This window comes from Chiloscyllium plagiosum, unplaced genomic scaffold (genome assembly GCF_037043375.1).
Source record: "Chiloscyllium plagiosum isolate Xiang-an unplaced genomic scaffold, Cpla_swu_hap1 HiC_scaffold_25, whole genome shotgun sequence".
Taxonomy (NCBI): Eukaryota; Metazoa; Chordata; class Chondrichthyes; order Orectolobiformes; family Hemiscylliidae; genus Chiloscyllium; species Chiloscyllium plagiosum.
Window position 1 is genome coordinate 14,924,041 of NW_028270163.1, and position 26,732 is coordinate 14,950,772.

At 46.9% G+C, this 26,732-nt stretch overlaps 1 protein-coding gene across 1 annotated transcript; it reads right to left on the minus strand.

The window, feature by feature from the left end:
* LOC122562027 (cytochrome c oxidase assembly factor SCO1-like) lies at window positions 1–26,732 on the minus strand. The gene is made up of 7 exons (XM_043714447.2): window positions 26,560–26,732; window positions 14,514–14,639; window positions 13,036–13,126; window positions 9,218–9,415; window positions 6,126–6,218; window positions 4,930–5,045; window positions 1–185 (listed from the first exon to the last, which is right to left on the minus strand). Exons 1-7 carry the CDS (start codon window positions 26,698–26,700, stop codon window positions 54–56), a joined length of 897 nt encoding a protein of 298 aa, XP_043570382.1. The 5' UTR covers window positions 26,701–26,732; the 3' UTR covers window positions 1–53.

Here is a 26,732-nt window from a genome sequence, read left to right on the forward strand (position 1 = left end):
CAGAAATGGTCAGGTTGATGTAGCTGTTTTCCTTTACAAATGAAATATTAGCATTACTTGTGTTTGATGCTTCGCATGTGTGACGCTATAGAACTCGCAATCTCGGAACTCGTCTTGTTCTGGCCGTAGTACTCCACAAATTCACCGCTGGGTCCAACAAGATACATGATTATTGTGTGGTCAACCTGAAACAAATAGACAGCATAATGGCAGTTAACACTTTTTACAACAGTCTTTTCATTTATGTGTCTATATTAGAACTGAAAGTATTTTCCACTCCCTAATTTTATTTCAAACAGTCATGGATCTTTGTAACTGCCTGTCCCAGAAAGTAGTTAAAGTGAGAACACTGAGTATTATTAAAACAAAGACGGATAGGTTCTTGACTAACAATGGAGCCAAAGGTACGTGGACTTATGAAATTGAGCACTGAGCATCCATGATTTTATGGAAAGATATACCATGTTGATGAGGCTGAATGGCCTACACATGCTGTTAATTTATATGTTTGGGTGTTCAAAACATATTTAAAAGCGAAGGAAACCAAAAACAGATTTAAAAATAACACAGAAAACAAAACCACTACTGACAACATTCAACAGTCTCTCAGCCTCTAAAACAACAGTTGATGCTAAAGTTTTGTTAGAAAGTGGCCCCAATCAGTTCCAAACTCTTAATTTCTGAGATCCAGCATTTGCATTCAACTAAGGAATGAACATCTCTCTTTATTTGCTATATATAAATGTTTTAAGTGAGAATAAACTAATTTCCAATGAGAGAAATGCAGAAATACATAGCAACCTACAATTCATTGCACACACACGACATGGGTGCCGGGAAATAAATAAGCACTACCACTGTTAGGCAGTAGTGTGAGGGGGTTATTATTAAAGAGTATTTTAAAAAACCAGGAGATTACAGTCTCCTCAGTTGAGGAGACTGACTCCAAAAAAAATCCTACAATTCATAATCTAAATCAAGGAAAACAAAGAGTGAATGATCTGGTGCTCTTTTACGAATAGGGAAGAAGTTAATGAATTAATAACAATTTTCATGATCCAAACAGCCTCTGGATCAGATAATGCTTATTTGTTTGAAATTAGCATTGTAAAAGTTTCCATTGCACCTATTTTAAGATGTGAGAGAATGAAACAGCGGTACTGTAGGATTTCAGTAGAAGCACATCGAAGCCTTGTTTTCCTGTTGTCGCGTTTGCTATTTTTGTCGCCAATATTCATCCAAAACAGCGAAAATCAAACTTAGCATCATGGAAATAACAAAGGTGGTGTACAGACGTTGGCACACTGGAAAATAGCTGGAGCAAATGTTCAATCACAGAAATTATTCAATTGTTTAACGCTTATTTCTCAATTCTGTGCATCAAAGTAATGGGGGAAAATGTTGTCAGCATGGATTACATTTTAAAGGATAACACAGATTGACATCTTCTTTAGACCTCAAAAGAGGATATAATTGAAGAAACTAAATGAATATGATTTTGACAACTTGCATTCTAGAATTCTGAAGGAATTGACTACAGGTTTTTTGATAAATATTTTTCAGAATTCATAGTAGTACCAAGGATTAGAAAATATATAATGGGACACCTATCTTCAAAATAAAATGCAATTAAGGATCAACAGTCAATTGTAGACTTGCTTCCTAACTTGGGAACGTATAATTTCGAGAGATGGTGTTTGAAGGTTTTATGAGGGACAGCATAGGGAAGCACCTTGAAGGGCATGAGCCAACTCTTAAAGAAGGCTTTCATGAGTAGGTGGTCATGCTTGGCTGAATTACTGGATTTCTTTGAGCAGTCCTAATAGTTTGGGCAGTTATTGAACTTATATTGACTACTACAGTTTCTTTGAAGACACCTACCACTGTCCCGCGCAATAGGATAATGCAATTAGGTGAAACCCGTGAGATAAATGGGAATGGGTTAAAATGGATTGATAAATGGTTGATTTGCACAAAACAAATAACAGTGAATGGTCAGCTATCTAATTGGCAACTAGCGGATACTAGACTCAGTAATGAGATCACTGTTTAAATTTTTATAACAAATTTAAAGGAACCAATTGGTTGACAGTGTTCAGATTTACAGCCAACATTAAATAAGGAGCTGTAGCAAATCAAGAATATCAATGTACATGATCCTACAGGACAGGCTCAATCAGTGGGTGGAGACAATGCATTATAATGAAACACAGACAAATGAGATTTATCAGAAAGAATAATGTAGATTATGTCCTAAATGGGACTATATCTGAGATGTTGTAACAGGACAGAAATCTTGGAGTTTAATTGGAAAGGTCACTAAAACCAACAACAATGCTTCCAGACTGCTTTAAAAAAAAAAGTTGCGATGTTCAGCAACATAGGAAATGGGTGGCACAGTGGCTTAGCGGTTAGCACTGCTGCCTCACGGCACCAGGGACCCAGTTCGTGGAGTTTGCACGTTCTCCCTGTGGCGGTGTGTTTCCTCCAGGTGCTCCAGTTTTCTCCCACAGTTCAAAGATGTGTAGGTTAGGTGGACTGGCCATGGTAAATTGCCCATAGCATCCAGGGATGTGCAGGCTAAGTGGATTAGCTTGGATAAATGCAGGGTTAAGGTGGGAGCTGTGGGGGTGGGGGAGAGGAGGTCTGGGCAGGATGTTCGTTGGAGGTGTGGACTGGATGGGCCGAATGCCTGCTTCGCAATGTAGGGATTCTATGAGTCTGTGAAATAGAAGCAGCAACAGGCCATTCAGCCCTTCAAGCCTTCTCTGCTATTCAACAAGTTCTTACAGGTTTATGAAACCATCTACTTCTCCTTTAATAGTATTCAAGGATGCTGCTTCCACCATCCTTTTGGGAATAGATTTTTTAAAAATTGCCTCATCTGTTTTAAATGGATAAGTAAACAGTGACCCCTAGTTCTAGATTCTCCCAGAAAATTAACCATCTTTTTCACATCCAGCCCGTCAAGATCCCTCAGAATCCCATATTAGATTAAACAATTGGAGTGATACAGTACAAAAACAGACCCTTCAGTCCAACCAGTCCATGCCAGCCATAACCCCAAAATAAACTAGTCCCACCTGCCTGCGCTTGGCCCATATCCCACCAAACATTTCATATTCATATACTTATCCAAATATCTTTTAAACCTTGTAACTATACTTGCATCCACCGCTTTTTCTAAAAGTTCATTCCACATACAAACCACACTATATGTAATAATAAATTGCCCCTCATGTCTTTTTAAAATCTTTCTCCTCTCACCTTAAAAATATGCCCCCTAGTCTTGAAATTCCCCACCTTAGAGAAAAGGCACTTGCCATTCACTTTATCTACCCCTTAAGTTTATAAACATCTATAAAGTCACCCCTTAACCTCCTACACTCCAGTGACAAACTTCCCAGCGTATCCAGCCTCTGCTTATAACTAAAACCCTCCAGTCCCGGCAACATTCTGCTAAACCTCTTCTGAATTCTCTCCAGCTTAATAATATTTTTCCTGTAACAGGGAATACATGATTTAATATGTCTTTTTTAATAGATGTTTCAGTATACATTTTATTTATATGTCTTAATCAAGTCAACTCTTCCTCTTCCAAAGTCCAACAGATACAAGCCTAGCCTGTTCAACTTTTTTCTGAACTGCATCCAATATGTTTTCATCCTTCATTAGATAAGGTGACCAAAACACTGTGCACAGTACCCTAGATATAGTCTCACCAGTGCCCTGGATAACTGAATCATAACTTCTCTAATTGTGTTCAACTCCCCTTACATACTAGAAGCTTTCCTCATTACTTGCTGCTGCCAGCATACTAACCCTTTGTGATTCATGCATGAGGACACTCAGACCCTCTTATACCTCACAACCTCTCAACATTTAGATAGCATGTTACTTTTTTATTCTTGCTGCCAATCAATGATTTTACATATTCCCACATTTTACTCCATCTGCCACATCTCTACCTATTCACTCAAACTAACTATATCTTTTCATAGATTCCTTATGTCTGCTTTGCAACTTCCTTTCCAACTATCTTAGGGCTGTTGGTAAATTTGGCAACCATATCTGCTGCCTCTTCGTAAAGTAATTTGTACAAATTCTAAACAGTTGAATTCTCACTGATTCCTGTGGCACACGGCTTGTTACATCTTACCAAACTAAAAGTGACTGAGTGATGTCCACTTTCCGCTCCCTGTTAGCCAGACAACATATCATCATATATGTCCAGATAAGTTATTTTAAAACTATATTTGGCTTGGTGAGGCCAAAATTTTCTAGCTTCCTGTTTTGAAAAAATAATTCAGTTATTGGAGAAGTTACAGAGCAGGACAATGCAGTTTATTCCAAAACGTGAAGGAATGGTACGTGAGGAAAGATTCGTTGCTTTGGGCTTTTGCTTTCTCAAAAAGGGAACATTAAGAAAGGGCGTGATTTAAAAATTTGGCAGTTTTGGTCATTTGAAACCATAAGAAAAAAAAAATAGGAGCAGAAGGCGGCCATTCGGTCCATCACAATTCGATGAGATCATGACTGATCTGATAAACCTCAATTCCATTTTGTGCTTTGACCTTGTGAATCCAAGTTAGCCTTCCTGCGTGCACAGCAGTTAAGCACAGGGCATCCTGTTTATGATTTGAGGAGATGCAGGAGAAAATTTTATTTACGAGAAAGGGTAGTTCATGCGTGGAGCCGATTATAGACTCGAATGCTGAAATGAGAAATCTTAATTAGTTTCAAGAAGAAGCAAAGTATGTAAATGACAAAGGAAGAGTTCAGCACTAATTAGAAATATAACAAGTGAATACTGTGGATAATTGAGGTCAATTGATTGCAAATGCCATCCTGCATGAAAATGGTTACTATCACATAACGTTTTTATTTTAAAACAATCAAATGTTAGCCAATGGAAATAATTGTACTTACAATATAATCATTGTCCTCATCTTTAGGTCCTTGGCTATAATAGACTCTGTACGCCCTTGATACCTGGTCTATTTGCCCTTGGGACCCGGTTAAGCCAATTAACTTTGGAGAAAACTCTAAAGAAAGAATCAAAGATTTATTTATATTTCAGTATGCACCTTTAAAACAACCCTTACATATTAACACAAAGAACTGCATTTATACAGCAGCTTTCACAGCCTCAGGATATCCCGAAATACTTTGCAGTATTTACAGATCGAGTGGCTGAAACCTTATTCAGGAGAAAGTGAGGTCTGCAGATACTGGAGATCAGAGCTGAAAATGTGTTGCTGGAAAAGCGCAGCAGGTCAGGCAGCATCCAGGGAACAGGAGAATCGACGTTTCGGGCATAAGCCCTTCTTCAGGAATGATTCCTGAAGAAGGGCTTATGCCCGAAACGTCGATTCTCCTGTTCCCTGGATGCTGCCTGACCTGCTGCGCTTTTCCAGCAACACATTTTCAGCGCTGAAACCTTATACAGTAGCACCATTTAGGCGAAGAAGACTTCAATGCTACAAAGTAGATTAAATACTTATTTTCTTTCTATTTTTTTTTTCCTTCTTTATGGATGTAGCAGAAGGCCTCAAAGAAAGTTTTTTTTTCACAAAAATCCTAATCCGAAAATTGAAAATAAATTTTAAATGCTAGAAATTCTGAAGAAATAATAGAAAATATAATAAGTAAAAGGATCAATCTGCCTGTTTAAAGACAACGATTAATCCAGAAGTGTGAATTTTCGCTTTGTCAATGCTAATAGGTCTGTTAATGAATAATTCCAGAATTTTCTTTTCCTTTGAAAGATTAGTCAACCTACTAAAGGAGTTGAATCTGTTTCAGTTTCTTAACTGTTGATTAACAGTTAAGTTTTCGGTCTTATTGTGCAAACAAACGGAAACTACAGATATACAAAGTCTGGAGCACAGGGGCTACACTATCAGCAAGGCAGAGTCAGTCTTTGGTGAAACACAGATAATGCCTGCAGATACTGCAGATAATGCAATATCAATGATATAACGTTTTGTACACAGTTGGGAGGTGTTTGTAACCCACCAGATTTAGTTTTACACTTCATGTAGATAAAACTGGCTTTCCCAAGACACATGAAATCAACAATTCGTAACCCGGCTCCTGAATCCTCTTATCAATTTATACGCTACCTTGGACATATCTTGCCATCGCCTCAACATTATCCCGGTCAGGATCTATTGTGATCAGAAGTGGAGTCAGATTTGGCAATGTGGGTATTTTATCTGGAACAGGAATCATACGAAAAATGTAAAAGTCATCCTAAACTAAATAAAGACATCTAACAATTGCACAACATTGTGTATTTCACATGCGTGCCTGCACTTAGACAAGTTACAACAACCCTATAGTTCCTCTATCCAAGCAGAACTAAGTAACCAAGTAGTCTCGAGGCCAGCTCCTGTACAGAAAAGATATCTTACGCAAAAATACAGCTCCTGCATTAATTAAATCTATATAATCTCAAATTAGAATGTATCAATATTTTTTTCCTAGAAGTTGATAACTACATTTAATTTTATTGTTGAAACATTATTTTATTGTTTATTATTTTATAGATTTGTCAGTACTTGAATAAAATGGATGCTTTGTTTCTAGTTGTTTTCCATCTTCTCCTGTTTTATTCTCCTTTATTTTTATACATAATTAAATCTATGAGATACCATGGCTATTATTAATTTGTCCGTAAATTATTTTTAAAAATTCACTGGCTTCATTCTGAACTCAAAAAACTTCGCTCCAGAGCCAAATCAATATTTTTATACTTTATGAGAGGTTCACAAGCTGCACACAGAAATCCTCAATCACCTATCTCCGATTGGTTATCATCTGTGTGGTTTTACATGGTTCAAATACTGTGCAGCCTTAAAGCACTACAGCCAATCCATAACTTGAAAAGCAGAATGCTTTGGATTCTGGAAATCTGAAAGCTGTTTTATTATAGCGAGTCAACAACTGTTTCTTAACTTACAGGCAAGTGTGACACTGTAAACTTCAGAACTTTAAGAATTGAAAGAATCAGCAATTACTCTTTTTGGAATGAACTGTGTCCGGACATGAAGAGAGAAAGAATTAAAAGCAATATGTAAATTAACCTGGGAAATGAAGATGTTGAATCTACATAAACAAACTGCTTTAACAACTGTTTGATAATTGGCTGCCTTATGCAACAAGAACAAATGATTGCCCAGAAGAATTTAAGGAGTTAATGGCAGGACAGGCTTTGTTTCAAACAGACAATTCACACCAAATGTAATAAGGAACAGAGAAGCAAGATTGAGAGCAGCTGGCTTTCACCCTCGATAAGAAAGCAAGCTGCAGACTTGCTGACTTCACAAGTGTCATAAATAATGACCCACCATGAGCTTAACAAGAAAGAAGATCCTGTAAGAATTCAATTTTGGAATTCTTCAGCAGCAGCACTCCACAGAATGACCCTGCACAAGAATTGAATCCTGGACATATCCAGGGACAGACACTGTTGGTTGGATTTGCAGCTAAATTGCACCGTTAAACGGATAATAGGGTTTTGAGGTTTAAATTCCTTACTTAGTTTAATTGCTACTTACAATAAAGTTTAAATAGTCATTTCAGTATTTGATTGTCTGGGAGATTCTCAATAATAGCTAAATTAAAGGCAGTTTGTCATATTTTACACACAACACAAGGAAACCCAAACAACTCATTGCTTATTATAAAGTAAAGTGTTCTCTCTGACTTAAGTTTATTCAGACTGGATAGAAAGGTCGCTTTTGATGACACATAGTTTAGGTTCTCACATGGCTTACTAAGATGGGCTTCTGTCAAAAACTATCCTGAAACTAGCTAGTGACAACAGAAGTTAGTGATATAGCTACATAAAATATGCCTTTACTAAAGTACCCAATAAGAAAACACTAGGCTTTCTCAATTAAAAGCCAACTAAATAGGTACACAACTCATTACTAAAAAAAATTACAAGTGAAAGAAAACATACAAAGCATATTTCTGGACATCCTCCACATTAATCTAATACTTTGGTGCCCACTAGTCACAAAAGACAAAGTAAGTGGCACTGAAATAGATTTCCCAATCAAACATTGTAATACCCTGAAGCTCTTGGCCACTGTGGATAGTATCCCTATTTCTGGCCAGAAGAACCTAGTTCAAGTCCCAACTCAGGACTTGATGGTCAAGGAAGATGCATAAATCACTCCAATGTACAGCAACGGAGGCAGTAAGAGGTGATATTACTGGTCAGTCATATAAAGAAAAGCAACGCAAGTCTCTACTATCAGTAGTATCCATAGCTCCAGATTACATGTATGTAAAATGCATCCTGCCACAGGAACCCAGATTCCCTTTCACGTGTTGTGTACATATACAACTATCAACATTGCTATTTGTCACCTGATGCTGAGCAGTAGAGCCACTATAAGATAAATATGGTAACATAATGTTATAACAAAATGCAAGTCATCACATCAATCAGGATAAAGATAATATCATCTAATCAGGATAGTCATGAACTTCAGATTAAAAATTACAATAGTCCATACTAGGTATGGATAGCACACTAAAGGACATCAGTGAACCAGATGGATTTTTATTCCAGATTATTTATTGAATTTAAATTTCATCATCTGCCAAAGGTTTGATTCAGATCCATGTCCTTAAAACATTATTAGTCTGGGGTTCTAGATAGCTAGTCCAGTAACACTACCATTATGAGAATACCTTCCCCTGAAAACTGGTATGTCTTTGAGTTGAATGATATTAATCTCCACAACATGATATAAATCAAAAGTAAATACCAGCTATTTGGGGTGTAGTATTCAATATTACAGATGGAGATCCAAAATAGAACAAGGACACAAAAAAAATGTGCCTTTCCTCAGGAAGTACTCAGTATTTGGCTGTAACTTGACGCTTGAATCTCCCTTCTTTGTCACTGGCAGGAGAACAGCTTTATAATGTTTTTTTTTAATGTTTTAATGTTTCACATGCAAAGCATGGCCTTCAAAACAAAAATCATAATGAGGATCCCTGCACTGCAAACATTTGGGTCATTACTCTGTATGAATTTCTGGAAACTACACCATGAACTATGAATGTAAACTGGGGAAATATGGCATATTAATGTTAGTTCACAGATAAAAGGTGTTTTAAATATATTCTGCACACCACTGATACACTTGCTCTCTATTCTACATTTTCGATCAATGTGTGCTGCTGAAACATTTACCTATTTCATCCACAACAGTGACCATTTTCTCCAGTTCTTCAGGACAGATGTCTGGACAGTGTGTGAACCCAAAATAAATTAAAACCCACTGTCCAAGGTAGTCTTTGTCTGTCTTCAGCTGTCCTGTATGATCGATGAGTGTAAAGGGTCCTCCAAGTGCAGCCTTCCCAATACTGCGCGTTCGCTCCTTTTCAAGCTCTAAACAAAAGCCAATTTTAACAAGAAATTACACCATTTCAGTCAAATGCACAATTTGCATATCCCACAGCTTTAAATGCATTTTCAGAAAGCAATCTCTGCTGAAGGGCCTGTTTCCACATTGTAAGGATTCTAAGTTCTGATGTGCTGGGCTGTTCCATCAACAAGGATGGGGATATTTGTAAAGCCTCCACCTCCAGCATGTTGCTTAAGTATCTATTACCATTCATGGTTGGATGTGGTCGTAATAAAGAGTTAGATCTGATCCACTGGTTGTGAGATTATTAAATTCTGTCTATTGCATGCAGCCTCTGCTGTCTGGCATGCAAAATATCATGCATTGTAACTTCACCAGGGTGAAAGCTTGTTTTTACATACGCCTGGTGCTGCTGCTGCTGGTATACCCTCCACACCCTTCAGCGAACCAGGGTTGATCCCCTGACTTGGTTGTAATGGTAGAGGAGGGGATATGCCAGGCCATGAGGTTACAGGAGGTGTGGTGCTGCTCCTAATGGTCCACAGCATTTTGTGGATGCCCAATTTTGAATTTCTGGGTTATTCAAAGTCTGTCCCATTTAGCCAGTGGTAACACCATGAGGGAATGTAGCCTCATTGAGAAAATTGGACTTTTGTCTCATTAAGCACTGTGCAGTAGTCACTCTTACTGTTAGTGTCATAGACAGATGCGTCCATGACTGGTGTATTGGTGAGGACAAGGGTAAATATGTTTGTCCTTTTTGTTGGTTCCCTCATCACCTACTACAGACACAGATTAGTAACAATGTCCTTTAGGTCTCGGCAATCTCGATCAGTAGCAGTGTTGTCATACCACTCTTTATGACAGGTACTAAAGATGCACCCTCAACTCCTTCCCCATGAGACCTGATGCCACAAGTCTTCATCGAGTCCACCGTCAATGTTGAGAACTCCCACGGCATATCAGGGAGACAGGACATACACAGAAATGGTGATATCTTGGAACAGTGTGTAGAACATAGAACATAACAGCGCAGTACAGGTCCTCCAACCCCTCGATGTTGCGCCGATCTGTGGAACCAATCTGAAGCCAATCTATCCTACACTATTCCATTTTTAGTGTGTGTAAGGAGTGATTCTGGACTTGACTAGTCTGAGCCAACTCTCCCCATTCAAGAACAAGCCCTCAGATGTTCGTAAGGAGGACCTTTCAGATTTGACAGATTGTCATTGTTGTGACTGGTGCCTGGGTTGGTGATGGGTGAGCCATTCAGTTTCAGTTCTTTGATTAGACTTTCTAGTAGCAGAGCCAAAAAATGTGTTGCTGGAAAAGTGCAGCAGGTCAGGCAGCATCCAAGGAGCAGGAGAATTGACGTTTCGGGCATAAACCCTTCTAGTAGCAGATACAATTTCAGACAACAGTTAACAGTCTGGGTCTGGAATCATATGTAGACCAGACCAGGTAAGGATGGTAGATTTCTTCCCCTAAAAGGCACTAGTGAACTAGATAGGCCTTTATGACAATCAATAACTTTTTTTAAAAAATTGAATTCGGATGTCACCATCAGCGATTGTGGGATGTGAACCGATATCCTCAGAACATTAACATGGAATTCTGGATGATTGGTCCAGTGGGATGAGCATTAATCCACCATCACTACAGATATTATCAGACCTGCTCAACTTCTCCAGCATGTTGTGCTTTTATCATATCCAAACTCTGCTGGTCACATCCTATGCACACACCAGACGTCATTCACCAATAACCCTGTGCTCACTGACCTCTAGTGGCTTGTGCTTAAGCAATGCCTTGATTTTAAAATTTTCACCTTTTTCAAACCACTTCATACCCTTCTTATCTGGGTAACCATATCCAGTACTACCACACTGAGACACCCAAATGCCTATTGTTCTGGTTGCTTGGACCCTTCAAATTTTAAGTGCTCCATCACTGATGCCTTTAGTTGTTGAGAATCGAAGTTCTGGACCCAAGCCTGCTGCTTCTTTACCTCTTTTCCCCCACAGTGGAAAAACTCATCAGGACCTCTCTCTTCGAGCCACCTTTTGGCCATCTGCCAAAACAGCTCTTTCGATTTGGAATCATATATTGTTTGATTATATTTCTCACAACCAACGTTCCTCCTGTAGCCCCAAAAGTACCATGCTCTGGGAGAAATAAAGGGCTGGATTTTCCAAGGCGCTGTAGTCAAATCTGACCCTCCTCCACCATCCACCTGACTTTACAAAGCAGGGGAAATCCACAAAACAGTCTCCATCAATTAAATGTCTGACCGGCCATTAAGTGAGTTGAGGTGGGAACACCACCTGTCAGGAATAGGGAGTCCCACCCTCATAGAGCTACTGGTCAGTCGGAAACCTACAGCTCTACGTTGGTGATGCACTTGGGTATAGTGGAGCATTCAGCATAGGAGGGGACAGTAGGCAGTTTGGGGGTCATGGTGAGGCAGGGGAGGCAGCTGGGGTTTGAGAGATTGGGGGAAGTGGGGGTCGAGGCATTAGCATCTTTGTGCCCGTTAACCCCTACCCCTGCCTGCCATCAGCCCATGCAAAGGATCGCATTGAGCTTAGGGAATGGCATTGGCTGCCTTCTCCACCAGTTATGACCCTGAACTTAAGTGTTAATGTTACACTAAAGTAACCCAGTTGATGAGTGGGCAGCAAGCAGGGCACCCATTGGATCCGACACGCCCCACCCCACCTGCAAACCCACCAGAAGGGGAATGATAAACTAGCCCACCATGCCTTCACAGCAGTGCAACTAAATTTAAAGGGACCACACACTGAAAAGAAAATGGACAGGATGTAACAATTCAACGTCAACTGGAATATTGCTAGGAACTAATTTGCTGAAGGGACTGTATAAATGCATGTTGTTATTAATTAAACTAATCAGGGGACATTTAAAACAGCGGCTTAACATGTAAATATAACTTCAATTCTCATATCTCACTGGAATATCCTAACTCAGTCAGAATTAACAACTTCCAAGCAGATAGGATTCCATTAGCTCTCTGGAACAAACAACAATAAATCTTTTTTTTTGCCAAACTGAAGAATAGTACAAAAGGAAAAAAACGTGTAGAAATTAAATAAAATAAAAACAGGACATGGGGTGCATATGCTCAATGCATTTGGAAATGTCAGTGTCATGGAAAACTGAGTTAGTTAATGACTTATCATTAGAACAGACGAAAGCCCAATAATATGAATTGTTAGTTCAATTTCTCTCTTCCATGCTGTAGCCAGACCTACTGAATATTTTGAACCTTCCATTCTTTTGTGAAAGAGACTGCTTCTCTACAGTGAAAGACCATTGATGTGATGCCTTTCACAGTCACAAGACATCACACAACACTTAGCAGACAATAAATTGTACTCCTATAGTCTCCCAGCCCATTGTTTTCTAATATATCTGGTATAACGTTTAGAATTCAAATTCCCAACTTTGCTAATTTCTGTACAAGCTCATAATGTAATAATATTTATTCAATTATTCATTTTATTTAATGATATGAAAGTCAGTCCTCACCTCCACTGTTCCTAGTTTTTCACTGTTTTGACAGTGCTCTGTTCAATCATTTGCAGGTCTAAAGTGATAAAAGGAGGTCATAAATCAAACTTACTTTCTTCTTTTTCTTTTTTAAAGTACTTCATGACAGCCAACAGTACTCCTCCAACAGCAAAAGTGATTGTTAGCGACTTCCATGTTACAGGCTACTAAGAACGAGAAAATGTGTCTCAGATAAAACAGAACATTAAACAAAATGACGGCCAACATTGTGTTAGCTTTGCATACCAGAGACTTTATCAGAGATTAGGAAATAAAAGATATTTACGGATGCTTTCCTCAGCCATCTGCATGTAGGATGTTCTGATCTATCCCTGTCCAACTACAGTGTGTAATATTATGAGGCAGAAAGTTGTTAATGCGGGCCCTTTCCTGATGAAGGGCTTTTGCCCAAAACATCGATTTTCCTGCTCCTCGGATGCTACCTGACCTGCTGTACTTTTCCAGCACCACTCTAATCCAGAAAGTTGTTAATGACCTGCCCTGCATCTTCACAGCCTCCACTGCCAACATCCAATAAATTCCATGAAAAGGACAGTCCTTTCAATTCACCAACATTACTTGATTAGAAAGGAATTTTCAAAGATTCCCATTTATGTTGTACCTTTTGCCATCTCAAAATTTTCCCAAAGCACTTTACAGCCAATGAGGTGGATTCTTTTAAAATATGGTCAACATTGTAACATAGGAAATCACAGAATTCCCTACAGTGGCCATTCAGCCCACATCGATCCTCCGAACAGCATCCCACCCAGACCACTCCTATCCCTGTAAACCTGCACTTCCCATGACTAATCCAACTGGTCTGCATATCGCTGGACGCTATGGACAATTTAGCATGGCTAATTCACCTAACCTGCACATCTCTGGACTTTGTGAGGAAACCAGAACACCTGGAGGAAAGCAACACAGTCATGGGGTCAATGTGCAAACTCCACACAGACCGTCACCAGAGGGTGAAATCAAACCCGAGTCCCGGCACTGTGAGGCAGCTGTGCTAACGACAGCCACCCTCTCACCCCAAAGCAGCAACCAATTTGCACAAAGTAAGCTCCACAAACAGTAAGGTCATAGTGGCCAGTTAATTGCATTTAATGGTGTTTATTGACCAATATATATTGGCCAGGATGCAATGATAACTTCCCTGGTTCTTCTTCATAATAGTGTCATGGGATCTTAAATCCATCCTACTGAGTGTTTTGGACCTCAGTTTCATATCTTATCCAATGGGAGCACCTCCAACAATGCAGCACTCCCACTGTGATGCAATGGACAGTGTAATACTCAAGATTACAGAGTAAGACTTGATATAGTTATATATTTATACAAAAGAATGCCCAACCCTTACAAAACAAAACAATTTAGGCAGCTGAGTGGAATATCGTGAAAAGATGTGCATGGAGAATTACATGATTGTAAAGGATTCTGTCTCTACAGATGAAGAATCACGAAATTCCACCCCATCTCTTTGAAGGTGAGTGTTAAAGCATCATGCCTCTTCTATTCATTAAAATCATGCACAGCCTCACTTACCCCACTCTTTCTCGTTCCACTACTTGATTTCTTTTTGGACTGAGATGGAGGCATTGTACTGAAGCAGCACAGATTGTGCATGGAGAATTGTGTAGACTTCCATATCGGACAAAGATCTTTACTGAACTTTACAAACATGAAAAAAATACTTGCAATTAACAAGCAGCTTTCACACATGCAACACATTCTGAAACACATTACAGTCCGCGAATTACGTTTATTGTTGAACAATTGATGCTTTGTATCCAAACACTCAAAGAAAGCTTGCAGGTACAGCAAAGCAACCAGGAAAGTAAACAGCACATTGGTCGTTATACCAACATACAGTACCTCAAATCCAGCTGGATTTTATGCTTTCCTGAGTCTTGGACATTGAATCTCTATTTGGCCTAAAAGTAATAAAGCATAATAAAGACCCTGAAACTAATAAGGAACCTATATATAATAACCTATATATATCTGGGAACCATGAACATAATAAAGACCCTGAAGCAAATACTAACAGATATTGGCATCCAGGTTAACTAGAGAGTAAACCTTTCCATCAATAGACACTTGAGGACCCAGGACCCTACCTCACTCAAAAGTGTCGAGCTGCAAATGAAGGAGCTGTCCCTCGTATTTGATTAACAGCTCAGGTAGGGCTGCAGGTGCCTGATAGTGACCCTAAGGCTGGTGAACCACATTAGGTTCTCCAGCGGTCGCATGTTTCTCTTGGCATCTACTCAATTGCATGTCCGTGATGGAGAAAAACCAAGGGAAACCTGAGGGAAAGATTTCCCTGAAAAAAAAAAGGAAGAAAAGACTCTGCTCCACAACAGGAACAAAATGTGGAAGATCATCTTTCTGTGGGTGACAGACAATCTGCGTGAGTAAAGGGTGAAGGAATAAGACAAGTAGAGGGATAATCAATAAGACACAGTTGGAACGACCCTGACACTAGACATGTGAGCCATTTCAAAAATGTCCATTAATCAGACAACGCCAGTATCTGTACACATATAAGGGAGTCTTGCTGCCATTGAAAGGATTTTGGTGATAGCACTGCTGAACTATTGTGGAAGTTTTGGACTCCACATTTCAGAGAGGCAGTGGAGACAATGACGCAAAAGGTTCACTCGATTAGTTCCTTAGACTATAGTATTGCTCAATGATGAGTGGTTGAGTAAATTGGACCTGAATTCTCCAGGGAACAAGAGGCGAACCCTCATTGAAAGACACTAAATTCTGAAGGAGGTGGACCGAGAAGGATGGTTCCCCTGGAAGTGGAATCTAAAATGCTGGATCACAGTCTCGGGATTACGGATGAATTATTTAACGTAAATACTTGAAATGCTGCTTCAAAGCTGCTCCACCATTCAACATGATCATGGCTGTTCTTCAGCTTCGCTTTCTCCACTTTCCCGTCCTATCCTGATTTTCCTCCATTTCCAGAAAGACCAAAAATCGTTCTATCCCAGTCTTAAATATATTCAGTGGTGGAGCATCCACAACTTTCTGGGCTGGATAATTCCAAAGATGCACAGCCCTTCAAGTGAAGAAATTTCTCCACATCTCTGTCCAAATGATCGTTCCCTTTTCCTGAAACTGTGCTGTCTTGACTCCAGAAAAGCCAGGTTTGTTATCTGAATTCAAACTCCACCATCTGCCATGGTGGGATGATTAGTCTGGGCCTCCAGATTACTGGTCCACTGGCATAGCCAGTACACCACTATCTGTACCACTAAAATATTGAATCCCTATTGTGCAGAAGCAGTCCATTTAGCCCTCTGAGTCTACACCGAACCTCCGAAGATCATCCCCCCCAGACCTACCCCATCATCCGGCGTTGCCCATGGCTAATTCACCCAGCCAGGATATCCCTGGACATTATGGGCAATTTAGCATGGCCAATCCACCTAACCGTCACATCACTGGACTGTAGGAGGAAACCAAAGCACCCGAAGGAAACCCATGCAGACACAGAGAATGTGCAGATATTTGTCCAAGGATGGAACTGAACCCAGGTCTCATGTCATTCTGAGGTAGCAGTGCTAATCACTGTGCCAATATCCCACCCAATGCAATATTTATTCAAGATATCTTCAGAATGATGTAATTAATAATTAATGTAAACCATCTTCATCCAGCAGTGAGAAAAATCATTTAAAACTTTAGTATTAAAGATTAAATATAAACTACTGCATTTATTTCAATATGCAAATTTTTGAGTATATGTAACAATATCACAAAAGGCAGATTTCTATGTCCTATTTCTATCTTTGCCTCAAACTCTAACTGTGAAATGCTGGAGCTGGATTTATTGTTCAGATCAGTCATTAGTGACTCTCATTGCTGCTGGATGGAAAGTTTGAACCAGTGAAGATTCTGAATTTTTTTTTCCTCATCAGCCTGTTCAGAGATGTTATTACACACCTCTGGAGCAGATGGGTCTTGAACCCGTGCCTTCTGGCCCAGGGGTTCGTACACTACCAGTGCGCCAACTTCAGATAAATGCACAAAACCTGGAATGGTTTTGATTACGGACTGGATTATTTCTGCTTCACTCTCTACTCAGTAACACCTTTGCATCATTTTGTAATTACATTACTTCTCTAAGACTGCTGCCCACAGAGATCAGTTGATGATTTGGATCATTGATAGTCACAGGTGAGGTGCCAGAAGACTGGAGGTTGGCTAACGTGGTGCCAGTATTTAAGAAAGGTGATAAGGACAGGGAACTATAAACCAGGGAGCCTGACATCAGTGGTGGGCAAGTTGTTGGAGGGAATCCTGAAGGACAGGATGTACGTGTATTTGGAAAGACAAGGACTGTTTAGTGATAGTCAACATAGCTTTGTCCGTGGGAAATCATGTCTCACAAACTTGATTGAATTTTTTGAAGATGTAACAAAAAGGATTGAGATTTCCGCAGAGCGGTAGACATGATCTATACGGACTTCAGTAAGGCATTCAACAAAGTTCCCCATGGGAGACTGGTTAGCAAGGTTAGATTTCATGGAATACAGGGAGAACTAGCCATTTGGATACAGAACTGGCTCAAAGGTAGAAGACAGAGGGTGGTGGTGGAGGCCACAAGGATTGGAGGCCTGTAACCAGTTGAGTGCCAAAAGGATTGGTGCTGGGTCCACTACTTTTCGTCATTTGTATAAATGATTTGGATATGAGCTTATGAGGTATAGTTATTAAGTTTGCAGATGACACCAAAAAACATGTAGCGGACAGCGAAGAAGGTTACCTCAGATTACAACGTGATCTTGATCAGATGAGCCAATGGGCTGAGAAGTGACAGAGTTTAATTTAGATAAATGTGAGGTGCTGCATTTTGGGAAAGCAAATTTTAGCAGGATTTATACTCTTAATGGTAAGGTCCTAGGGAGTGTTGCTGAACAAAAAGACCTTTGAGTGCAGGTTCACAGCTCCTTGAAAGGATAGTGAAGGCGGCTTTGGTATGCTTTCTTTTATTTGTCAGAGTACAGGAGTTGGGAGGTCTTGTTGTGGCTGTACAGGACATTGGTTAGGCCACTTTTGGAATACTGTGTGCAATTCTGGTCTCCTTCCTATCGAAAGGATGTTGTGAAATTTGAAAAGGATATTGTCAGGGTTGGAGGATTTGAGCTATAGGAAGAGGTTGAATAGGCTGGGGCTGTTTTCTTTGGAGCGTTGGAGGCTAAGGGGTGGCCTTATAGAGGTTTATAAAATGAGGGACATGGATAGGGTAAATAGACAAGGTCTTTTCTCTGAGGTGGGGGAGTCCAGAACTAGAGGGCATAGGTATAGGGTGAGAGGGGCAAAATATGAAAAAGACCGAAGAAGCAACATTTTCAAGCAGAGGGTGGTGCACATGCAGAATGGGCTGCCAGCGGAACTGGTAGAGGCTAGTACAATTGCAACATTTAAAAGACATCAGAATGGGAATACGAATAGGAAGGGTTTGGAGGGATATGGGCTGGGTGCAGGCAGGTGGGACTAGACTGGTTTGGGATATCTGGTCGGCATGGACGAGTTGGATGAAGGGTCTGTTTCCATGCTATACATGTCTATGACTCAATGACATGACCCTTGTTGTACTGTGGGTGATAGTCAGGTAAGGAGCAAATCCACACAAATATTCCTAAATATTTCGATCAATAGTCAAGAATTTTCTTTAAAAAAATCCTGGTAAGTGCTTGAGTTGCTCAGAAACCATGAAACACCATAATTTCACATCACAATGGTGCAATATTCAACACTTTGACAATTAAAGCCAATTGCCACAACGCCTAATTCTCAAGGAAGTCATAACAAATTTTGAAATGGTGGAGCAGCAGATTCCTGACCGGCTTGAAATAGCAAAACAAAACTGTTGGACTGATGATTGGTTAATGCTTCAGTATTTGAGTGACCTTTCTGGGACTTCCTGGAGAGAAACACACGCACAGACATTAACGGATCATTTTCCCCAGATAACAGTGCTGTCCCCATTCTTGTGCCTGGTATTTGTTAGTTTCACTATGGAGTCGACCAATGCTCCATCTGCAACGAACAAGCGTTTCCTACTTCCTCTCTCTGACACAGAAGACTCCCCTCCTCCCTCACTCACTGAGGCAGAAGACTCCCGTCTTTCCCCCCCTCCCCCCATTCACTGACGCAGGTTCCCCCTCCTTCCCCCCCCTCATTCACTGACACAGGTTCCCCCTCCTTCCCCCGCCTCATTCACTGACACAGGTTCCCCCTCCTTCCCCCCCCTCCATTCACTGACACAGGTTCCCCCTCCTTCCCCCCCCATTCACTGACACAGGTCCCCCCCCCCCCCATTCACTGACACAGGTTCCCCCCCCCCATACACTGACAGAGGTTTCCCCCCCCATACACTGACAGAGGTTTTCCCCCCCCTCATTCACTGACACAGGTTCCCCCTCATTCACTGACACAGGTTCCCCCTCATTCCCCCCTCATTCACTGACACAGGTTCCCCCTCCTTCCCCCCCCCCCCATTCACTGACACAGGTTTCCCCCCCCTTCCCCCCTCATTCACTGACACAGGTTCCCCCCCCTTCCCCCCTCATTCACTGACACAGGTTCCCCCTCCTTCCCCCCCCATTCACTGACACAGGTTTCCCCCCCCCTTCCCCCCTCATTCACTGACACAGGTTTCCCCCCCCCCTTCCCCCCTCATTCACTGACACAGGTTTCCCCCCCCCCTCCCCTCCCCCCCCATTCACTGACACAATTTCCCCCCCCCCCTTCCCCCCCATTCACTGACACAGGTTTCCCCCCCCCCTTCCCCCCTCATTCACTGACACAGGTTCCCCCTCCTTCCCCCCCCCATTCACTGACACAGGATTCCCCCCCCTTCCCCCCTCATTCACTGACACAGGTTCCCCCTCCTTCCCCCCTCATTCACTGACACAGGTTCCCCCTCCTTCCCCCCTCATTCACTGACACAGGTTCCCCCTCCTTCCCCCCTCATTCACTGACACAGGTCCCGCCCCCCTCCCATTCACTGACACAGGTTCCCCCTCCTTCCCCCCCATTCACTGACACAGGTTCCCCCTCCTTCCCTGGCACAGGTTCCCCCTCCTTTCCCCCTCATTCACTGACACAGGGTTTCTCCCCCCCCCCATTCACTGACACAGGGTTTCTCCCCCCCCCCCCATTCACTGACACAGGGTTTTCCCCCCCCCCCCATTCACTGACACAGGGTTTCTCCCCCCCCCACATTCACTGACACAGGGTTTCTCCCCCCCCCCATTCACTGACACAGGGTTTCTCCCCCCCCCCCCCATTCACTGACACAGGGTTTCTCCCCCCCCCCCATTCACTGACACAGGGTTTCTCCCCCCCCCATTCACTGACACAGGGTTTCTCTCCCCCCCATTCACTGACACAGGGTTTCTCCCCCCCATTCACTGACACAGGGTTCCTCCCCCCGCCATTCACTAACACAGAGTTCCTTCCCCCCCTCCCATTCACTGACACAGGGTTCCTTCCCCCCCCCCCATTCACTGACACAGGGTTCCTTCCCCCCCCCATTCACTGACACAGGGTTCCTCCCCCCCCATTCACTGACACAGGGTTTCTCCCCCCCATTCACTGACACAGGGTTCCTCCCCCCGCCATTCACTGACACAGGGTTCCTTCCCCCCCTCCCATTCACTGGCACAGGGTTCCTTTCCCCCCCCCCCCATTCACTGACACAGGGTTCCTCCCCCCCCCATTCACTGACACAGGGTTCCCCCCCACCCCCCATTCACTGACACAGGGTTCTCCCCCCCCCCCCCCCCATTCACTGACACAGGGTTCCCCCCCCCCATTCACTGACACAGGGTTTCCCCCCACTCCCCCATTCACTGACACAGGGTTCCCCCCCCCCCCCCCCATTCACTGACACAGGGTTCCTCTCTCGCCCCCCCCCCCCCATTCACTGACACAGGGTTCCTCTCTCGCCCCCCCCCCCATTCACTGACACAGGGTTCCCATCCCCCCCCATTCACTGACACAGGGTTTCCCCCCACTCCCCCATTCACTGACACAGGGTTCCCACCCCCCCCATTCACTGACACAGGGTTCCTCTCTCGCCCCCCCCCCCCATTCACTGACACAGGGTTCCTCTCTCGCCCCCCCCCCCATTCACTGACACAGGGTTCCCCCCCCCCCATTCACTGACACAGGGTTTCCCCCCACTCCCCCATTCACTGACACAGGGTTCCCCCCCCCCCATTCACTGACACAGGGTTCCCCCCCCCCATTCACTGACACAGGGTTCCCCCCCCCCCCATTCACTGACACAGGGCTCCCACCCCCCCCATTCACTGACACAGGGTTCCCCCCCCCCCCCCCATTCACTGACACAGGGTTCCCCCCCCCCCCATTCACTGACACAGGGTTCTCCCCCCCCCCATTCACTGACACAGGGTTCCCCCCCCTTTCACTGACACAGGGTACCCCCCCCCCCCCATTCACTGACACAGGGTTCCCCCCCCCCCATTCACTGACACAGGGTTCCCCCCCATTCACTGACACAGGGTTCCCCCCCCCCCATTCACTGACACAGGGTTCCTCCCCCCCCCCATTCACTGACACAGGGTTCCTCCCCCCCCCATTCACTGACACAGGGTTCCCCCCCATTCACTGACACAGGGCTCCCCCCCCCCCCATTCACTGACACAGGGTTTCCCCCCACCCCCCCATTCACTGACACAGGGTTCCCCCCCCCCCCATTCACTGACACAGGGTCCCCCCCCCATTCACTGACACAGCGTTCCCCCCCCCGATTCACTGACACAGGGTTCCCCCCCCCCATTCACTGACACAGGGTTCCTCTCTCGCCCCCCCCCCATTCACTGACACAGGGTTTCCCCCCCCCCATTCACTGACACAGGGTTCCCCCCCCCCATTCACTGACACAGGGTTCCTCCCCCCCCCATTCACTGACACAGGGTTCCCCCCCATTCACTGACACAGGGCTCCCCCCCCCCCCCCATTCACTGACACAGGGTTTCCCCCCACCCCCCCATTCACTGACACAGGGTTCCCCCCCCCCCCATTCACTGACACAGGGTCCCCCCCCCATTCACTGACACAGCGTTCCCCCCCCCGATTCACTGACACAGGGTTCCCCCCCCCCATTCACTGACACAGGGTTCCTCTCTCGCCCCCCCCCCATTCACTGACACAGGGTTTCCCCCCCCCCCATTCACTGACACAGGGTTCCCCCCCCCCATTCACTGACACAGGGTTCCTCTCTCGCCCCCCCCCCCATTCACTGACACAGGGTTCCCCCCCCCCCATTCACTGACACAGGGTTTCCCCCCACTCCCCCATTCACTGACACAGGGTTCCCACCCCTCCCATTCACTGACACAGGGTTCCTCTCTCGCCCCCCCCCCCATTCACTGACACAGGGTTCCTCTCTCGCCCCCCCCCCCCATTCACTGACACAGGGTTCCCCCCCCCCCCCCATTCACTGACACAGGGTTCCCCCCCCCCCCATTCACTGACACAGGGTTTCCCCCCACTCCCCCATTCACTGACACAGGGTTCCCCCCCCCCCATTCACTGACACAGGGTTCCCCCCCCATTCACTGACACAGGGTTCTCCCCCCCCCCCCATTCACTGACACAGGGCTCCCACCCCCCCCATTCACTGACACAGGGTTCCCCCCCCCCCATTCACTGACACAGGGTTCCCCCCCCCCCCCCATTCACTGACACAGGGTTCCCCCCCCCCCCCCATTCACTGACACAGGGTTCGCCCCCCTTTCACTGACACAGGGTTCGCCCCCCCCCCCATTCACTGACACAGGGTTCCCCCCCCCCATTCACTGACACAGGGTTCCCCCCCATTCACTGACACAGGGTTCCCCCCCCCCCATTCACTGACACAGGGTTCCTCCCCCCCCCCCATTCACTGACACAGGGTTCCTCCCCCCCCCATTCACTGACACAGGGTTCCCCCCCATTCACTGACACAGGGCTTCCCCCCCCCCCCCATTCACTGACACAGGGTTTCCCCCCACCCCCCCATTCACTGACACAGGGTTCCCCCCCCCCATTCACTGACACAGGGTCCCCCCCCCATTCACTGACACAGCGTTCCCCCCCCCCATTCACTGACACAGGGTTCCCCCCCCCCCATTCACTGACACAGGGTTCCTCTCTCGCCCCCCCCCATTCACTGACACAGGGTTTCCCCCCCCCCCATTCACTGACACAGGGTTCCCCCCCCCCATTCACTGACACAGGGTTCCTCTCTCGCCCCCCCCCCCCCCATTCACTGACACAGGGTTCCTCTCTCGCCCCCCCCCCCATTCACTGACACAGGGTTCCTCTCTCGCCCCCCCCCCCATTCACTGACACAGGGTTCCTCTCTCGCCCCCCTCCCATTCACTGACACAGGGTTCCTCTCTCGCCCCCCCCCCCCATTCACTGACACAGGGTTCTCCCCCCCCCCCATTCACTGACACAGGGTTCCCCCCCACCCCCCATTCACTGACACAGGGTTCTCCCCCCCCCCCCCCCATTCACTGACACAGGGTTCCCCCCCCCCCCATTCACTGACACAGGGTTTCCCCCCACTCCCCCATTCACTGACACAGGGTTCCCCCCCCCCCCATTCACTGACACAGGGTTCCTCTCTCGCCCCCCCCCCCCCCATTCACTGACACAGGGTTCCTCTCTCGCCCCCCCCCCCATTCACTGACACAGGGTTCCCCCCCCCCCCATTCACTGACACAGGGTTTCCCCCCACTCCCCCATTCACTGACACAGGGTTCCCACCCCCCCCATTCACTGACACAGGGTTCCTCTCTCGCCCCCCCCCCCCCATTCACTGACACAGGGTTCCCCCCCCCCCATTCACTGACACAGGGTTTCCCCCCACTCCCCCATTCACTGACACAGGGTTCCCCCCCCCCCATTCACTGACACAGGGTTTCCCCCCACTCCCCCATTCACTGACACAGGGTTCCCCCCCCCCCATTCACTGACACAGGGTTCCCCCCCCCCATTCACTGACACAGGGTTCCTCCCCCCCCCCATTCACTGACACAGGGTTCCCCCCCCCCCCATTCACTGACACAGGGTTCCCCCCCCCCCCATTCACTGACACAGGGTTTCCCCCCACTCCCCCATTCACTGACACAGGGTTCCCCCCCCCCATTCACTGACACAGGGTTCCCCCCCCCCATTCACTGACACAGGGTTCCCCCCCCATTCACTGACACAGGGTTCCTCCCCCCCCCCATTCACTGACACAGGGTTCTCCCCCCCCCCCCCCATTCACTGACACAGGGTTCTCCCCCCCCCCCCCCCATTCACTGACACAGGGTTCTCCCCCCCCCCCCCCCATTCACTGACACAGGGTTCTCCCCCCCCCCCCCATTCACTGACACAGGGTTCTCCCCCCCCCCCCCCCATTCACTGACACAGGGTTCTCCCCCCCCCCCCCATTCACTGACACAGGGTTCTCCCCCCCCCCCCCCCATTCACTGACACAGGGTTCTCCCCCCCCCCCCCCATTCACTGACACAGGGTTCTCCCCCCCCCCCCCCATTCACTGACACAGGGTTCTCCCCCCCCCCCCCATTCACTGACACAGGGTTCTCCCCCCCCCCCCCCCATTCACTGACACAGGGTTCTCCCCCCCCCCCCCCCATTCACTGACACAGGGTTCTCCCCCCCCCCCCCCATTCACTGACACAGGGTTCTCCCCCCCCCCCCCCATTCACTGACACAGGGTTCTCCCCCCCCCCCCCATTCACTGACACAGGGTTCTCCCCCCCCCCCCCCCATTCACTGACACAGGGTTCTCCCCCCCCCCCCCCATTCACTGACACAGGGTTCTCCCCCCCCCCCCCCATTCACTGACACAGGGTTCTCCCCCCCCCCCCCCCATTCACTGACACAGGGTTCTCCCCCCATTCACTGACACAGGGTTCTCCCCCCCCCCCCCATTCACTGACACAGGGTTCTCCCCCCCCCCCCCCCATTCACTGACACAGGGTTCTCCCCCCCCCCCCCATTCACTGACACAGGGTTCTCCCCCCCCCCCCCCCATTCACTGACACAGGGTTCTCCCCCCCCCCCCCCATTCACTGACACAGGGTTCTCCCCCCCCCCCCCCCCCATTCACTGACACAGGGTTCTCCCCCCCCCCCCCCCATTCACTGACACAGGGTTCTCCCCCCCCCCCCCCCCATTCACTGACACAGGGTTCTCCCCCCCCCCCCCCCATTCACTGACACAGGGTTCTCCCCCCCCCCCCCCCCATTCACTGACACAGGGTTCTCCCCCCCCCCCCCATTCACTGACACAGGGTTCTCCCCCCCCCCCCCATTCACTGACACAGGGTTCCCCCCCCATTCACTGACACAGGGTTCCTCCCCCCCCATTCACTGACACAGGGTTCCTCTCCTCCCCCCCCATTCACTGACACAGGGTTCCTCCCCTCCCCCCCCATTCACTGACACAGGGTTCCTCCCCCCCCCCCCCATTCACTGACACAGGGTTCCTCCCCCCCCCCCATTCACTGACACAGGGTTCCTCCCCCCCCCCCATTCACTGACACAGGGTTCCCCCCCATTCACTGACACAGGGTCCCCCCGCCCCCCCATTCACTGACACAGGGTCCCCCCGCCCCATTCACTGACACAGGGTTCCCCCCCCGCCCCATTCACTGACACAGGGTTCCCCCCCCGCCCCATTCACTGACACAGGGTTTCCCCCCCCCCATTCACTGACACAGGGTTCCCCCCCCCCATTCACTGACACAGGGTTCTCCCCCCCCCCCCCATTCACTGACACAGGGTTCCCCCCCCATTCACTGACACAGGGTTCCTCCCCCCCCATTCACTGACACAGGGTTCCTCCTCCCCCCCCATTCACTGACACAGGGTTCCTCCCCCCCCCCCCCATTCACTGACACAGGGTTCCTCCCCCCCCCCATTCACTGACACAGGGTTCCCCCCCATTCACTGACACAGGGTTCCCCCCCATTCACTGACACAGGGTTCCCCTTCCCCCCCATTCACTGACACAGGGTCCCCCCGCCCCATTCACTGACACAGGGTTCCCCCCCCGCCCCATTCACTGACACAGGGTTCCCCCCCCGCCCCATTCACTGACACAGGGTTCCCCCCCCCCCATTCACTGACACAGGGTTCCCCCCCCCCATTCACTGACACAGGGTTCCCCCCCCATTCACTGACACAGGGTTCCTCCCCCCCCCCATTCACTGACACAGGGTTCCTCCCCCCCCCATTCACTGACACAGGGTTCCTCCCCCCCCCCATTCACTGACACAGGGTTCCTCCCCCCCCCCATTCACTGACACAGGGTTCCTCCCCCCCCCATTCACTGACACAGGGTTCCCCCCCATTCACTGACACAGGGTTCCTTCCCCCCCCCATTCACTGACACAGGGTTCCCCCCCATTCACTGACACAGGGTTCCTCCCCCCCCCCTTCCATCTATCATTCATTGACACGAGTTTCCCTCCTGCCCCTGCTCATCGACCCTGAGTGCACTCTGTTCAGGGTTGAATATCCGCTGGTCTCTAACTCACCGCCGGGGTTGCTGCCGCCAAGTTCCGGGGTGTGAGCTGCTGCCTGGAGCCGAAGTGGAACGGGGTATCGGGGAAAGCCTGGCGGCCCCACACCCTGGAGAGAGCCCTGCCCCGGCTCCAGAGCTGCACCATCAGCGCCATACACACACACACACACCCGGAAAGAGAGTGAG